The following is a 19,328-nucleotide window of genomic DNA, read 5'->3' as shown; positions in this document are numbered from 1 at the left end:
TTTAAAAGTTGGACTTCGTTGATTTTCAAAGGATAGAAATTTTTCCATTAAATCGGGAAAAATGTTGACTTTTTTATCTTTTGGGTAGAATTGCGATTGCAATTTGTAAATATTTTGTTCTCTTCAAAATATATAATCATATCAAAATATATGTATGTAGGTATGTCGATTATATAGAGTCAAAAATGTTAAGTGGCTTCGTTTATGTTTTACTGGTATGAGAGTTCCCATTTACGGCTAAATCCATCGGCTCGATCTTCAGAGATGATAATTGAAGTTTCAGGTACTTTTCCTTCGATTTTACATCTTATTTCTTTTATTTGAGTGGCCTTAGCTTGTCTTTACGCTCAACTTCCATTTGTGTTTGGCTTCTGTTACCCTAATATTATTTGTAAACATTATACGATCGTTCTTTCGTGATCATTTTTTTTATTGTAGCATAATATTTATAGTTTTAGTCATAGAAAAACACCTTCATAATAAGGCGACCTTCGTTAAAATCCCATGGGCTATTGGCACATTTTCCATTTGCTACTTGAATACCGTAAAGAAGTTTTAAGTTTGTAGTTTGATAGAAATAAATTAAATTAGGGATATCAGAATAACCGCACCTGAACATAAGCAATTATCTCCCAACTATTATTGTCTCATAAAGCTAATTATTAATAATGTATTGTCTACAGTTGGGGGAAGGGGTGGAGCTGACGCTCGGCGAGCTGCGCGCGATGGCGCTCCGGCAGCAGCAGCAGATCGACACGCAGCACCAGCTGCTGTGCGCCAAGGAGCAGCGGCTGCGCTACTTGAAGCAGCAAGAGGCACGACAGCATCAGGTGACTTAGAATTTTAAATGCGGTTTTACTAGCTTTCCGTACGCTTTTTTCCCGGGTAGGTTATTTAAAACTTAACAAATATCTACACAAACCGTATTCTACGAAAACGACGCTATCTATTGGTAGAAGTAGATTGAAATTTGGTGCAGTAGTTTTTGAGTATATCGTGAATTACTTCGTTTGTAACGATTTATTTAGAAATTACATGACGCTTGAATTAAATTATAGTAAAAATCCGTAAAAGTATTGAGGGATGGGAACCTGTAGGGGATGGGAAACGTGTTTGACTGATCAAAATTAATAGCTCATCATTTTTTACTTCGCGTATCTAATTATGATGAATGTTTGTCTATAAAAATGCATATCATATTATACTAGCTAATGTTTTTATGCAAAGTTATAAATGATCATGAGGAAATCACCTATTAATATGTGTTAGGACCATTTTAATTGTATCTTATAAGATGTATTACTTTGAATAATTCCACGTACCTACCGTATCGTAAATTTACAAGTGTACAAATTGTTTATCTCGATAAACAATGTCGTAGCGGTTCCGCTTTCAACTTTTGCCAAAGCGTGATAAATTCAATTATCGATTTCTACCATCGAAATTAATGACTTATTACTCTTGAAGACTAAAACTACTGAACCCAGTAAAAGGGATTCAAACTGAATGCAAACGTTTGCTGGAAAACACTTAATACGCGATTAATTAAGCTCTAGAACACTTAGTACGAGCAAGTGATTTTAATACGAGTAGAAAATAAATAGTAATCATTGCATTCAATTGTGGTGGCAAACATATAAGTTAACTCGCAATTATCATATGATACGCTTTAGGTATTTTCTCTTTAATGAATAAATACATAAAATAGATATACAAATGGCCTATCTTATTGATACAGTTCTTTAGAAATTTGACCGTCTCCTATGTAATTTTAAGTATATTATAGGTAAATTAGGGAAAGCTGGCATGTTCACAGTACTCACACTTATGCAATTTCACTTACAGTATGTTCAAAAATAAATGCGACTCTAGTTTCATTTTAGACTTGAATTGTAAAATGGGTGCGTTGTAGATATGTATATGCAAATATAATTACTTATGAAAGCTCTCATAATTTACCTGTAAAATTATAATTTAAAAGTAAATCAATTGATGAAGTTAATTATTTATTCTAATAATAATCAATTGGATAAAAGTATTAATAATCATTCAATTATCAAATAATAATTAAATTCCTGACTTTGGTCGAGTAAAGATATCTAAGAAATATTATATTTGTAGTAAGTACGTAATACCTAATTACCTACCAATACGCGCTAACAAATATGTGTTACATGTTTATTGTATAATTTTCACACTATTGGTTTTAAACTCAAACTCAAACATTTATACAATTAGACTTCTTCTAGAAGCACTTTTGAATCGTCATAACAGTTGAACAGTTTTAACAATTACCACCAATTCAGAAAGCAGTATCTATAGAGAAGAAGAAGAATCTATTTAATCATAATCGTAATCTTCTACTTCACTGTAACTTTCATCGCTCGAAGAACTCGATGTTTCGTTGTCGGAATTTCTTAATGTTATTATAAATGAGTCAGTGTAATTATTATCTACTTTTGGTTCTAATTGAATATATTTTTCCTCATGTTCTCGCGTCTTTCTCCAAACGTCACTAAACATATCCAGACTAATAGCATTTGCTTCCTTTCTAAATAATTCTTCCACAGTTTTCAAGTTAAAGTTCACATTTTGTGATGCTACTTTCCCTTTAATTATGCCCCATAGTAACTCTATTGGGTTGAGTTCTGGATGGTATGGGGGAAGGCGCAATACACTATGTCCATGATCTTTGAGGATTGCATCAAGTAGGTACAAATTGTGTATAGTTTGGCTTATTTTTTTTAATAATGTGATAACTCTGATTATTAATTAGTAATTTGATTTTTGAAAAAAAAAATGCCGATTTTAGTCAAAATTTATATTTTTCTAACAAGATCCTTATCATCCAAATTTCCACCTTGGTGAGAAAAATTGACATTTCTAATGAAAATGAACAAAAAATTAAATGATTTTATTAAATACTGTAAAATAGTCTATAATTCTTCCATTTACTGTATCACAAAATTCTTCATAGATTTTTAGATATTCGTACTACACCAATTACATCACCCTGTATTTATAAACAATTGCAAAATATGACACATACATAGGCCGGGAGATACTGACACAAAATTTCGGGTCATTTGTAACAGAATGGCGGTTCTACAGAGGTCTTATTACGCAATGACTAAAAGAAAAATGATGGTCAGAACTCAGAACGCTGGTACCGGCGGATTAGTCGCGTGGGCGTTAGTCGAACTCGTCGGATAAATAGCGAAAGTCAAATAATTTGTAACACAAAAATTTTACACAGATAGCCCATAAAAAAGATGTAGGCGGTAGTGTCATGCCATACTTTTCCGGTGTAACTTACAGCCCCCCATACCGACGCGATGCGTTGATTAAAAAAAAACAATTCAAACATTTGTACCAGGCTAACTTTTGCACAGGTAATCATCATCGTGCAGACATTTACGAAAATCACCATGCCATACTTTTCGGACGATTCCAAATGGCCACCATACCGCCGAAAATCTGCAATAAAATTTTTTTTTCGCCAAACAATTTGTACCAGTATTGCATTTGGATTTTTGGAGAGTATTTGATAAAATGTGACCCTTATTATATTTGCCATACTTCTAGTAGGGGGAAAAAGTGCTGCCATACTTGAAAATTAATTTATTCGTCACGTTTCAAAAATACGACTGTACAATACGTAAAATAATTTTTTACAGTATGGGATCATTATATTCTGTTTGTTTGTATACAATTCTACCTAGAAAAAAATATCGCAGATTGCAAACATGGGGCGGATGATTGTAAGACTTAAGCCAAGACGTAAAAAAAAATGAAAAGAATTGGCGATTTGTACCAGCACGGCATTTTTGGAAAGTATATGATGCAACGTGACCATTATTATATTTTCCATACTTTTAATAGAGGGAAAAATTAGTGCCATACTGCTACAAATCGTTCAAACTACGAATAAAATCTTACAATAAGAAAAAAATCTTATACACATTCGCCACCTCCCACAGGTATGGCATTATCACACTTCTATTTATAATTATTCAGGAGTTGTTGAAAAAAAAATGTAGGGTGGTACAAATCGTTTGGCGAGAAAAAAAAATTCAAAAATTTGCAGATTTTCCGCGGTATGTCGACCATTTGGAATCGTCCGAAAAGTATGGCATGGCGATTTTAGTAAATGGCTGCACGACGATGGTTACCTGTGCAAAAGTGAGCCCGGTACAAATGTTTGAATTGTTTTTTTTAAATCAACGCATTCACGTGGGTATGGCGGACTGTAAGTCACATCGTAACTGTATGGCATGACACTACCGCCTACATCTTTTTTAAGGGCTATCGGTAAATTCTAAAATTTTTGTGTTACAAATCGTTGGACTTTCGCTATTTATCCGACGAGTGTGACTAACGCCCACGCGACTAGTCCGCCGGTACCAGCGTTCTGACCATCATTTTTCTTTTTGTCATTGCGTACTAAGACCCCTCTAGACCGCCATCCTGTTACAAATGACCCGAAATTTTGTGTCAGTATCTCCCGGCCTAACATGTGCAATGTGTAAATGTGTTGACGTTCCAGCTCTTCTTAATATACCTATATATTAAATTGAATATTCTTCAAAAAGAGAATTCTAAAATAAGTCCATATAGATTTCGCTAACCTTATAACCTTTTTTTGCATAATAATTTGATGTTAAGTTTATAAACAATATTATAAGTAGATTTTCTGCTAGAGTTTTATAAAAACTGATGTTCAATATCGCTCCCGCTCGCTACTGTATGATTGCTTCTATTATAACAGTCGATAAAGCAAAGTTTGTTCATCCAATCTTTGTGTAAACCAGCTAGCTTCAATCTTCCCCGACACCTTTATATACTCCGTAAATTAAAACCAAAGAGAATCTGTGTGGATATATGATATCGGTTAAATGGAGAATTAGGATAAATTTATGCATAGAACTTTGGTATATGTGAACAGAAAAAATACGTACATAGGTAAAATGAAAACTTACAGCTATTGATAAAACTTATCATACATCTTTTTAAGGAATAAAGCAAAACATAGCACCCATAAAATATAATATTAAAAGCGTATTAAAAAGCATTTGAATATGAATCAAAGTCATAACAAAAACGCTAAAACCAAAACGCTGTCATCTTTCAAATATGCAAATATTTTGGTAAGATAATTAATTCGCAAATACGTTGTCGGCACTTGCACAAACAGGGTTATTAGCGGTGAGGAAGAACGAGCGAAATCCTATCAAATAAGCTTAAAACAGCTTCAGTAATGCCATTTAACAGCTTAATAAGATCGAGTGGAGCGTGCGCTAAAACAGCGGATGTGTATCTTGGATTTATATTAAACAAAGGATGGGATAAACCTATTATTGAGAAGATTTTATTTTCAAGTACGGACAATATTATAGATTTTTAATGCATAATAATGAATAAATGGTTGGTAGTCTATTTATTAGACTTAAAAATAAAGGCTCTATGTTAATAGTAAAATTTTGCTTAAGTCTTGAGATATATCCGCATAATATCGCCTAGTTCTTGTTCTACAGATAACTGGGTATTTCTATTATACCTAGAGAGAGGCTCCGTCGAACTTAGTCATTATCTGAGCACATCTGCGTTGCGGAGAAATTGTGGGCGTTTGTAATAATTCTTCAAGGAGTACCTTCTATAGAGCATCATTAGTACTATCGTAATATACTGGTTATTAAATGCACAGTAAGACCTTATATTTCAAATGCCTTGTTACCACGGAATTATGTATTGAAAGCAAAAATCTGTTCATAAACGTAGCGACATAATCTAAATACTAAATAAAAATTCATTTCACTGTTTCCAAGAAACGTTTCTTTAATAAATAAAGTATCGCACCTTCAAGTAAGAACATTTAATATTATGATTATTTTCATGGGATCGTGTTAATCTATTTAACCTTTATCTTGGACCATTGGAGCTGAAATTCTGGAAACCTCGCTTTAACTTCAAACAATTGTTTTACACTGGGTTTATTTTAAATGATTTTATGAACTATTCACTAAATAGCTCGTGGTATAAGAAATTTCCAGAATTATTTTCGTGTACGTACGCTCCTTTTGAACTTTATTTCCCTAGTTTGTATGTCAGTTTTATTAAATTAGGAAAAAGTATTGAGAGAGTTCTCGCCTAAAAGGTAAAGCTTACTTAATTAAGGGGATAAGCTTTTCTCGTACTTTGAAATGCTTTACATTTTTCCTTAATAACATTTAGTTTTGTCCCTTTTCGTTTTATCTGGGACTGAATGAAAGTCGACTGCAAATTACGTTTCTGTTAATTCAAAGCAGTTTTTATTTGAATTTCTTATATTCATTTATTAATGTTATATTCAAACCTACATGACAAGTTCTTTTGTTGGAATAGAAAACGAAAATAAAGAGAATATAAATTTTAAAATATACTTGATATTAAACAAAATACGAAGCTTGTACGTTTCCTTGGAGCGAAGAATAAATAAATATGTATAGTACAATTATTTTATGCAATACCGAAATAAAATCGAGGTATGAAAAAATATTAATGTGTCCTAGCAAAAGGCTTGATCGGGCGTATAATTTAGAGCCTAGCCTTTTTTCAACTGTACTGTTCAATTCATAGTCTGAAATTTTTATAAAACTTATATTAATTTGTATGTTAATGAAATAGTCAGGTTAAATACGAATTAACATTGGGCATAACCATAGGCATAACATAATCAAAATTAATTGCTATTATAAATGAAATTAAATCAAAAAAATGATAACCATATAACCTTAATTCATATAAAAAAGTCTTAAATAAAAATAATGGATTTAAATAACTACAGAATAATTAATTTGAAGTACGAAACGGAAATAGGCAGATAGAACAGAAAACGAGAAATGAAGTTTTTATAAATATTTAAGGCACGTACTTAAAAATAATAAAAAATGTTGATGGAAGACCTAAATTCGAGTTTTACTCTATCTATTAAAATTATTTTCCATTTTTGGATGGATTGTTGTCTTTTATTAATTGGCTCTTGTTTTAACATTCGGAAAATAATTAAATATCCTTCTGTTAAATGTCGATTTGCTTAACTTGTTAGCAAAAACCTCAATTGGAAATAATTACATTTTCAGCTCTTTTACGCTTTAAATGGTTTGTTATAACTAAATGAAATCTTAATCAATATATTGTGCTTCACATTTTCATTCCGATTCGTTGTAAATAAGAATTATTTAAATTTGTTTTTAATACGGGATTAAATAATGTAACAAAATATAAGCAACTTAACAATTATACAATTTGTAACAAAAAAAGGTATACGATGCATATCGTAATCCATTCATTTTCGATTCCTAAAGTTTGATTGAAAATTGGATGTCACAAGCAAATTTACCCTTATATAATATCGTATCCTTTCTGTATGACAATACCATGTATCGTGTTGTTGACTGAACATGTCTTAGCTAACAACATCTGTATACACTGCTCGGAAATTCCTATAAGTATTATGTTTAATACATATTGTTAATCTTTGGCTGAGCTTTCAATGTAAAGAATGTATATAAACATGAAGTTTTGTTTGTTATATGTAACTGATGATCTTTTAAATGTAGTATCTATTTTCATGACATATTTAGGGTAGTAGACCATGTTATTATTTACCAACAACTTTATACACTGGTTGGAAATTCCGTTATATAAGTATTATCACTACATAGTATAAAACAAAGTCGCTTTTTCTGTCCCTATATCCCTATGTATGCTTAAATCTTAAAAACTACGCAACGGATTTTAATGCGGTTTTTTGTAATAGATAAGAGTGATTCAAGAGGAAGGTTTTAGTATATAATTTATTAGGTTTTAGACAAAGCGGGCGAAGCCGCGGGCGGAAAGCTAGTCTATAATATAAAAATGAATCCCAAAATGTGTTGGTAAGCGCATAACTTGAGAACGGCTGAACCGATTTCGATAATTCTATTTTTATTATATTCCTTGAAGTACGAGGATGGTTCTTATGCAGAGAAAACGTAAATATGTACCACGGGCGAAGCCGGGGCGGACCGCTAGTGTTTAATACATATTGTTAATCTTTAGCTGAGCTTTCAATGCAATAAACAGACGTAAACAAATACAAGGTTTCCTTTGTTATTTGTAATGGTTGTTTATTGAAATGGAATATCGATTTTCATAAGATATTTATGGTAATAGACCATGTTAATGTTAGTACTGTAATTTTAGAAATATAAATCGTTTTATTTGCCACCATGTAAAAAAATATAAATCTTAGTAACACACAAAACAGAAAAAAAAAGATAGCAATGGTGGCTTAAAGGACTCCCCGTCAGCAAAGCAGCAACCATGGCATATTAACTTACTAATGTAGTTGGTAGATGATGTCTTTGCAAATGTGAAGGACAATTACTGTCCAAAAGCACCCAAAAGTTGTATTATATGGTGTCTAATGGTTTTAGGTCTGGTAAGGTTGGGAAGTGTACATTATGAATGTTGTTCTCTAGCTGGGTTTCTAATTCTTTGTGTTAGCACGCTAGTTATTGCCAACATATTCTTTAATTAAATTAAATAATAATTCTTTGCAAACGTGACTCGACTATAGTTAAAAGGTAAAAAAAATGAAACATGCAAATGCACATGGAATTACAGAGGGAATAAATAAATAGCTTAGAAAAGGTAGAAAGTTTCAACTTTCTATTTTAAAATCTCATTTAAAATACTACGTTTAAAATTCTAGATCCATTATAGAGATACAAAGCTGTAGGATATTCACAGCTTTACTCGAATTTCTGGTAAATGCTATGACAAAATTTGAAGCGAAATATAAAATGAGCTTCTTTGTTACGCCTAAGTTTGCCCACTTCTTTCGGCTGCCTTACAGAATTTCAAGTAGAGAAATTCTTTTATGTAATTTTAAAATGTTGTTTCCTCAGTTAAAATTTCGTATTCAATTGTACAATCTTGAAGCAAAAATAGAAGAGCAAACATCTAAAGGGTAATGATACTCAGCGGGCCAGATGTAAAAATGTAAAGGGATACAATTTGTCCTTTATACCTTAATTCCCAATTTCGGAGTTTCTTTGTAAATTCTCGTAGCGATAAAATGAATATAATTTAGAATCCGGACTTAATAAATCTCCAAGTCGGGAGGCGGCCCGTTACCCTAATGCGATATTTATCGTTTGCCTAAAAGAAATAAAGTTCGCACGCAATAAATACCGCTATAACATAAACAAGATTGGCATTGTCGGCTTTCAAGCAGAATAAATTATCCTTTCCCGCTGTATTCATTTTTAAAATCTCGGGAGTGGGAATATTTTATCTGCGTGAGAGAGAATTGCGTAATTGTATTGTTTGCTCTGTTGAAGATAAATAGTTCAATTATTTGGCCTATTAGATTTATTTCTTAGTGTTGAACAATGATATTGCAGTGTTGTATAATAAAAAATTGTAATTTACATTTCGGATGATGTATCATTTACTGGTTAAAATTAAGTTGTTTTATGTACATAAAACATAAATGCAAAATAACCTGAAAATTTTCCTATAGGAGGCATTATAAAAAAAAAATATTAATTTTGAAGAAATACACATACTTAAAAGAAGGTAATTATTATTGTAGGTATTTGTGTTAAATTATGTTATTTTCTTCAGGTGGCGGTAGAAGGCGAACGGCTACGAAGGTTGCGCGAGCGCGTAGAGGCTCAAGAGCAGAAACTACGCAGGCTACGGGCGTTACGCGGGCAGCTTGATAGGAACAAACAAACTAATATAGCACTTAGTGAGTATATATTACATTCTATTTTACATTGTTTCAATTTATACAACATACTAGTTATAGTGTTAAAATAGTTTACGAGATTTTATTAAGGTTATTATCTAAACTAAGCTAGGTTTTTTTTATGATAGGTATTCCAATTATTGAGTTAAATGCCATATTATCAAGCTTTCTTGCTTCCTAATAATTTCAACTAAAACAACTTCATAAAATATTTCTTATTTTAGATATTTAGGTATGTACTGTACTATGCTGCTACGAGTTGAATACAATTTCACGAACATCATTGCAGAAAATTATACAATGACCCTTAGCAATGACCACTTCATAATATGAGAATAAACCACGTATAAATTATTTTCAACGTTCCCTAATATAGCGTCGATTGAACGAGTCGCCAGAAATACCAAATATTTATTTATAATCACGTTGCATCGGCAATCATTTTATTTCTGTTTAATTTGTTGTATTTCCAGCAATTAAGTACAAATTGATGGTTTGTGCAGTGACGTAAGAGGATTGGTGTTGGATTGAATACGATACAATCATTACGGTCAAAGTCCATTTAATTTGTGCAATTTATTGACTATCTATATTTGGCATCGCGAATTTTCACTAATTGCCTACTTATAATGCATTTACAATTTACATGGTAGACGAAGTTTTTGGAAGCTTTGGAAGAGTTATTTCATAGGTATTTTTATTTATTTTAAACACGAGGGGGTTTTTAAATTGTGGGTGCAGTTTGTATAATACTAGCTTTCCGCCCGCGGCTTCACTCGCTTTGTCTAAAACCTAATAAATTATAAACTAAAACCTTCCTCTTGAATCACTCGATCAATTAAAAAAAACCGCAACAAAATCCGTTGCGTAGTTTTAAAAATTTAAGCATGCATAGTGACATAGGGATATAGGGACAGAGAAAGCGACTGTGTTTAATACAATATAATTATTGTAGTAATACCTAAAAAAGAGAAGATGAAGTAAATGTAAAGGTATGAATACACATTTAACTATAGCTTACATTTATATTTACTACTCTCTTGTTCCCCTTAATTATTATAAATTAAATCACAATAACTCCAGCAGTTACGAAGTGAGATGGTTAATCTGCGAATTAATGTGCATACTGCGACCCGACCCAACTTGGCTAAATAGTTATAATATTACCACTGACTAATGACGGCCCATCTGAGGTTAGCCTTACGGATTTGCAACGACATACCGTAAAACCGTATGTAGTATGACATAAAACAAGGCTTCAAACCGTCCGAACTTTTTAAACTTTGTAGAAAGCTGAATAGAGAAAGTTTTTGTGTAATTTGAAAAAATTGTAACTAAATGTAAATGAATACCAGAAAGCGACAGTGACTTTGTTTTACGCTATATAGTGATATGCCTTATATTTTATTATATTCAAAATATAAGTAGGTACTAGGTATACCATAGAAATCTAAATAACAAGACACTAGAAGTCGTAAGCGTGCGTGACCTTGTCGCCACTCAGGTGATTTCCACATCACCAGTGCATTCGTCACTGTTCAGTTGCTCTGGAGACGTATGAGTGTATTCATGGTGTGTTTCAGCAATTCCCAATGCGGAAATTCTTCCACAAGTTGTAATTATACTTATAAAGGAATAATATTTCATCGGAAAATATTTTTTTTTAGAAATAATGCCGTTTTTCCTTAAGGCTGCAGTCTAGCAAAATTGCGTTTTCAACAAGTTATTTGACAATTTTTTCCCGGCTAATGAAATGATAAACTGAATTTTTTTTTCTTGTTTATCAATTAGTGTTATATACGCAATGCGCGTGAATTTTTTCACATTTATAAAGTTACTTTATGTTACCTTAATCAGGTCTTCAAGATAAGTCTCTTTCCCCCAAAGACATTTCGAGCTAAGTTTGTGCACTCACTACGTTGCAACCGATTACAATTTACACAATCTGATCAGCGCATTATTATCCTTATATAGTCGTTATTAAAAACTGCTGAATACAATTGCCGAAAAACTTATGATTTTCTTAATTAGAACGTTATAAATTCATTAAATTTCCCATTTTTTGCCTTACAAAATCTATTGATAAATACTGCTAAAAGTTATTTTTTCCATTAATTTATTCGAGTTGGTTGAAGACCAATGAGTATTAATCCTTTAAAAAACATTTTTTTTGAATTTTGATAATTCTTTAAATATTAAAAAAATATTTAAAATAATTAGGAAAAATCCTAGCGAATTTCTTTAGTCGCGCTCCTTGGGCCGGAGCGTTCTGACGTGTGCTCTACGCTCGATTTTCCTTCATACCGAAGTGAAAGTTGCTCTACTTCATTAAATTTAATATTTTTGTTAATTGATTATTTTTATCTTAGTTTTGTGCAAATATTCGTATTTTTAAACATTTGATTTCGATATGGAAAATAAACGAAAAAAATACGCTTGTAACTACATACTAGAAAAAAAATTATCTTCGAACATAAAGTTAATGAAACCAAATAGATTGCAAAGGTGATTGGCAACAATTTCTTTATTTTACGGGGTGTCAGCAAAGGGATGTATATTTCTTTAAAACTAAAGTAAGCTCATAAATTTTCTTATAATATAATTTTTTTGAAGTACCAAAAATGTTTATTTTTGGTTTGAGAAATACGAAATATAATATAAACTTGTATTGAGAACTTGAACTTCCCAAGTTCATCCGGGGAAATCCCCATACGGGGAAAATGATTTGTTTACTCCAAAATTGATCCGAAGTGTTTTAATTTTTTCTTCTTGTCATTTTCAACGTAGCGGCATGTTGTTTGATTATTAATTTTGTAACTTAAATACAGGATGTTGGTTTTATATTCTGATCTTACAGACGCGCTGACAAATTTAATCCGCCATTTCTAGTTTAGTCTACCAACTCTAAGTACCAATATTAAAACGAATGGATTATCATCACATCATCAAAACTCAGATGTAATGGAAGATCACAATAACATAGAAAATTCAGTGGGTGTTGAGAACTAAACAAACAGAAGTAACAGAGACGCGAAGAATAAAAAAAGAGGACGAAAACGATAATTCGTTGATGCTTTCCCTTTTCGACGTATTGTTAGGGTACATCACCAATCTGCAAAAAACAAAACTGATGATTCCCAATTGCTGATTAAAAATGAAAAACAAATAATCGACAACAGTGGTGAAAATTTGCTGATCACAATGAAACATCCTTCAGAGGTAGCAGATTTACTCATTTCAAATGTATCGGTGAACAGCGTAAAGGAGAGGAGGACAGGAAAACATTATGAATGTGGATGGTGGATTGTATACAGGGTGTAATCGATAAGTATGTGCAGGCGATTATGACGTTATTATTGCAGGTATCAAAAAACTTAAAACTGATATCGAAATTACTTTACCTAATGAGCAAAATGACAATAATAACTTTTTAAAAGTATAACGAGAAATATCTAAAAAATTTACTTTATACACTCCCATATCAAAAAGGGAAAATGGGACTAGTAGAAGTTAAATGTCTAATTCCGGCAAAAGACATGAATGCGGAAGATGCGGTTAAAAAAAAATTTAATATTTGAAATACAATGCAAAAAATAACACTTTTGTCATAGATAAGAATCATGACTATTTTTTCTAAATTCAGGGACAACTAAACGTTGCAGAAGCAGAAGTCTGCTTATTTGCTGTTTGGACTGGAGTGAATAATTCGTTAAAAATAGAATATATAAAAAAGTATGTAACGTTTAGGCAAAATAAAATGATGGACCATTATCAAGATTTTACATAAATTGCCTACTGTCAGAATTGATTGATTCGAGACTTCAGCATTCGATGCCCATCAAGGACCCATCCTATATCATTCAAGCGATTGAAAAAAAAAGAGATAAATCCAGTGCAACCGATAAAGCATCAGAATGCTAGCAAAAGATTTATTAGGTTTATCAATATAAATAAATAAATAAATAAATATTATAGGACATTATTACACAAATCGACCTAGTCCCACAGTAAGCTCAATTAAGGCTTGTGTTGTGGGTACTAGGCGACGATAAATATAATATTTAATAAATACATATATAGATAATAACACCCAGACCCAAGAACAAATAATTGAGTTCATCACACAAATATTTGCCCTGACCGGGGATCGAACCCGGGACCGTCGGCTCAGTAGGTAGTTACTTTACCACTGCGCCAACCGCGTCGTCAATAAATCTATATATTACACATAATATAATAAATCTGTAGAAGACGCGAAGACTGACATCCGCGCGGACGGAGTCGCGGGCGGAAGCTAGTCAGAAATAAATATCTTTTGTTTTCATTTAACACAAACATTACATTTTTTTTATTATATACAAAATTTGTTTATCCGTTTTATTAGTTAAACTGAACAACTTTCACTAAGAAACTTAGGTCGAAAAAAATGTATAGAGTTCTTCATTTTGTATGGAAAGCTTATTTTTTTTATATTTCGTCCAAATTTCCATGTAAAAGTTGATCAGTTATATAAAAATGAAGTTGAAGATATCAATAGAAAGTATTCGCAAATATTGTGTACTGATAAAAAAAAATCACCCGGTGTAATTTTCACGAAAATTGTTTCAAATTGTCATTTTTGGTACTTATTACGAATATTAAATTATGCATACGAATGATTTAATTTTTAAAAATTAAGTGGAGCAACTTTCCCTTAGTACATTTGTATTATTTACATATAGGATGACAGGATGCATTTGTTTGCACTACTAGACCAAGCCCTTAAAATTATAGAATATTTACAAGTATTACGAGTGTCACCATAGTAATCGAAATAACAATGAATGACACAGTCGACCATTCTTATTATCACGTTTGTTCGTATTGGAGCAAAAAGTCTCATATACTTAGGGATGTTATTCTAAAATAAACCGTAAATTCGTGCGTTAGGATACATATTCAAAAGCTTAATTTAATAGTTAAGTTAGTTTTCACTAAAATCAAGCTGTCCAATAAAAGGCATAGTTTACTTGTGTGTACTGTTTAGCTTTCGGTTTGAATGTGTTGATTTTGGCGACAGCGGTTTTCATACGAATTATGACAATAAAGCACTTCTATGTGTCTTGTTATTTAGATTTCTATGAGGTATACATACGTGTTTGCATAATTATTTTGAAAGGCAATTAATCGCCACTAAATTATTGAAGTCTATTGTCGTCTAATTGTTATGACAATAATACACTAGTAATTAATTTGATGTGGTGTGTACATATTACATAAGATATAACATTGATCAACGCATAGTCATAGAGAGTGTATCTGTATTCTGTGGCTTAAATACTTGAAGACGTGACCCTAAATATTAATTATTTTAATTAATTCTTTAATTTTTAATGTGCAAGATTGGCGTAAAACCATACGCGTCTAATTTATTTAGTCCCCAATTTTAAAATCATTTTTTGGTTTCCAAACGCAAATTATATGACATAAAACTCTGCTTGCTATTTTAGCTCATAAAAATTTACTGTTTCACAATACATTTACATAATGTGCTCGGCACAAAATGTGTAAATGGCGTTAAGTCACATTTTTATATTTTTCTAAACAGCTGCCCTTGGTTGAATAAATATTTAACAGGATAAGGTTCAGGTTTATTTCTTTGTTTTTATATTTTTTGGACTATGAATAAATGGGCATTCGTTTTCATTGTGCTGCAGCACCCTTAATTTATTTCAGTGTCAAGAATTAGTCGAATACGTACTACCTACTTCACCTTACATCCAATATTTGACTCCCAGAAATATTGGAATATTAGATAAAAGCAATTCATAGTATTTCTAAAAGACCTTATATTTCACCTTCGCTATTTATTATCATTATCTCTCTAGCCTTTTTAAAAGTGTTCTAGAAAATTCCAGTAGGTGTATAATTTCGTATCGCCGTATTGGCAGAAAATCGATAACGTCGTTTATTATTAATAAGAATTGCCAGAGGGTACGATCGATGGAAGTTTTTAACAAATAGTTTATTTAGAAGCTACAGTTTATACAGGAAGGATGTAATGATCCTCTTATTTTCTCTTTCAACTGTAACGAACTTGGTCATTGTTGTATTTTATAAAGTAAGTATATTTGTTTTGCGCTAAGAATACTTTGGAATTTGTTAAGTATAAAAGCTCTTTAATTTCTTAGAACTCATACTGGAAATAGCGTTTAATATATCGTCTATAACAATTAAAACCAACTTATGTTACTACATACATATTACTACTACTACATAACTATTCCAGGCATTTAAATATTAAGTTTTACTACATGAGAATATTGTGCAAAAAGAACGTAAAAAATCTTATATCACTATAACAGATGGACGGGTCGTAAGCAGATTTTATATTCAGGGACATTATTCGATTTAAGAATGCTGATCTAAAGTAATAATTTAAAAAATTCAATGTAGAATTTGGAAGGATCTAATAAAGTACACCTGGGACCTAGTGTCGTCAAATCGAGATGAAGTTTATACCTTATTTACGCAACGACCTCCAGTGAAATTAAAATGGGAAAGTTAATTAACTTTGTTTCAGCGAAATATCGAAAAACATAATCAATTTTAATCTTATTGCTACTACTACCAAGTCCTATTAACACAGTTCATTTGATAATTAGAGAAACTGTTTTTTTTTAATTAGGTACCTATTTATCCTTGCAATAGAAACTATACAAGATTACAAGTTAGATCTCTGTTTCACACATATATTTATAAAAGTAGAAAATTGCTGTGATAATATCATATTAATAGTGTATAGAATACTTAACGTTAATCAACGTTACATTAGTACGTTTAGATGTAAGCACAATCGTAAATTGTTTTGACCAAAGCCAGAATATCAACCAGCCAGATTATGGACGAGCTCCAATTGGCTTTCAAATGCAAGCCCGTTGGTAATTATCAGTTACAGGCATACTGGATATCTTCGATCTGAATCCCAATTAATATCGAGTCCATTCCCTAGAGCCGGGTTGCGGCTATCTATGACACTTCAAGTATGCAGCACAAATCTTGCTACATGAATGGAGGGTTGAATTCGAGTTTCGTTTGTGAAATGTTCATGTTTTTGAGGGTGAAATTGAGTGACTGATGGTTATAGACAGGCATGAAAGGAGGCATAAATGTGAAATGTAATGTACATTGTACATTTACCAATTTAATTATTGTAAAAATGTTCATACATTAGTATAAAGTGTAAAGTACTACAACATGGTTGCCAATTATTGTATAAGGCACAAATACAAATGGAAAATGCAAAATGAATTTTTACATGAAATCATGGACACAGAAAAGCGCGGCGGAGCATTATTCAATACCAGTGCAAGTCCGTTCTCTCCAACGCTCGTTTGGAATCAAATGAATTTTCGCTTCGCAAAAATTGACTCAAACGTGAGAATTTTTGGCTCATAGCTCTCTTGTTACGCGTCGACTAATCGATTTTCAATTCAATTTTGTTGGTGCTTTTTATTCAATGTTCAACTTACGTGATGATTGGATGAGTTTATTCAATGAGGAATCTATAATAGCTTTTGTAGGGAGGTTAAAGAAATTAACATCATTAGAAATCAAAACAATGTTATGTTATAAATGAAATAGGTATATTGAACTTTTACAAAATAGGAGATGTATAATTGTATTGTAGATGTATTTGAAAAAACAAGTTAGAAATGTTAAACATTGACCACACAGAAATGTACCATTATTTGTGCACGTGAAAGCTTAATAAAGGTCAGATGTTATCGCGTAAATAATACGAACACGTGAAATTAAATGCAAGGTATTTAGTAAATAATATTTATTGCACGTGATTCACGAAAGCCATATTTCAGATTCATAAAGATTAGATTCATAAAGCTATGGTATCACTGAATTTACTTCAAATTATTCTAGAAAACATTCAACTTATGTTTACGTGTAGGTATATTATACCTAGTTTAAATTTTATACCACAAAACATTCTACATATCATACGTGGCTACTAGCTAGTAAATTTTCAGTTTAGTAAGACCCATCGTTACACGCCTTTGAATTGCGGAAAGGCTATGAATCGAAAAGGTGAAATTGACATTCCGATCTGAACCCGCATAGCATTGAACATGCAGTTTTTACTCTCTGGAAATTTTGCATCTGTGTTTACTATCTTCCAGTTAGACCAAAGTTTTTTACATTTTTATGTTGGAGATAAAATTCATGTAAAAAAGCATTGCTATAACTTCGAACTATGTCGCTTGCTATATTTTTTTATAGAAATTGTATGTAGTATGCTATGAGGAAATTGTGCCCCTTTTTACGTACCTACTTAGTTTAATTGATTTTGGCTTTGGCTGTAATTGATATAATTCATTATTAATATCATATTTATCATATTTATTAGAAGTTTATATAGATTGTGATTCAAAACACGGTATATTATGAGTACATGCACTGGATTATGAATCAAGTCCAATGTCAAAAGCAGTCTGCACTCAAAATAGATGCTCTTGATCTGCTAATACGACCCAAATACTAATAATTTATTTCAACATATTATTAACATTGAAACGCCGCGAACGTTGTGATATTGCAAAATTGTTTCGGGAATTATTTTGTTTACATCGTAAGGATTATCGGATTAACTTGGGAAGATAAAAAGCTAACGATATTTAGCCGGGCGGACTCGCTGGACCGCTCTGAAATTGTTGTTACGAGTTGTTTACAATATTCATGTATGTATTTGTACATAGATGTTTGGTAATAGGATCAATGTTGTGTGTAAAGAATCATTTTAAACAATATCTATCTAATAAAAAATATGTGTTTAAGCGTAATCTATACATATATTGTTAACATAAATGTCGCAGTAAGTATTAATTAATAGCACAGATAATTATATAATCTATGTTAAATTGTAGTAACAATTTTATACTTCAACTAGCGGTCCGCCCCGGCTTCGCCCGTGGTACATATGAAAAATAGATGTTGGCCGATTTTCAGACTTACCCGATATGCACAGAAAATTTCATGAGAATCGGTCCACCCGTTTCGGAGGAGTAAGTATGCAGACTAACATTGTGACACGAGAATTTTATATATAAGAATATTAAAAATACAAATTTAAACAAGCACTGAATATACGCTTATAAAGTTATACTTAAATACGCTTATAAGGTTATTTAAACAACCGTATTCACTAGTGGTAGAAAGCAATTTCTTCCTCTATTCCGTAGTGGAGCGTGTTCAAAGTGAAACTGATTGAAAAGCGATCATAACTTTAGAAACTTTAGCTGTTGATGTATACAATATTATTTGCAAAATGTTGCGTACATTTGAAAGGTTCACTCTTGTTTATGACAGTGTTTGAATTAAAATATAGATGGAGGTGTTGTTGAAACATAATTGCTGTTATATTTTTTTACCTTTGTAAAGGTTAAGAAGGCTTGACATAATCGATGTAATATGTTAGCAGTAGTAAAATTAATATTTATAGAGGGTTTTTGCACGCCTCATAAGCGAAGCGTTGAGGACTGAGGTGGGTACTACTGTC

General features: G+C 31.7%; 1 protein-coding gene across 5 annotated transcripts in view; it reads left to right on the top strand.

The window, feature by feature from the left end:
• Positions 1-19,328, top strand: part of ASPP (Ankyrin-repeat, SH3-domain, and Proline-rich-region containing Protein) — a 231,322-nt gene that overhangs the window by 194,714 nt on the left and 17,280 nt on the right. For all 5 annotated transcript variants that reach the window (XM_090104153.1, XM_090104156.1, XM_090104155.1 and 2 more), the window contains 2 exons: positions 684-830; positions 9,652-9,778. In XM_090104153.1, the coding sequence (XP_089960279.1) occupies positions 684-830; positions 9,652-9,778 (274 nt within the window). The remainder of the gene's footprint in view (positions 1-683; positions 831-9,651; positions 9,779-19,328) is intronic.

Source organism: Colias eurytheme, chromosome 7 (assembly GCF_061535395.1).
Source record: "Colias eurytheme isolate Ceu_HAF_F1 chromosome 7, ilColEury1 Martin Lab GWU primary, whole genome shotgun sequence".
In the NCBI taxonomy this organism is placed as follows: Eukaryota; Metazoa; Arthropoda; class Insecta; order Lepidoptera; family Pieridae; genus Colias; species Colias eurytheme.
This window is presented reverse-complemented; position numbering and strand designations above follow the sequence as displayed.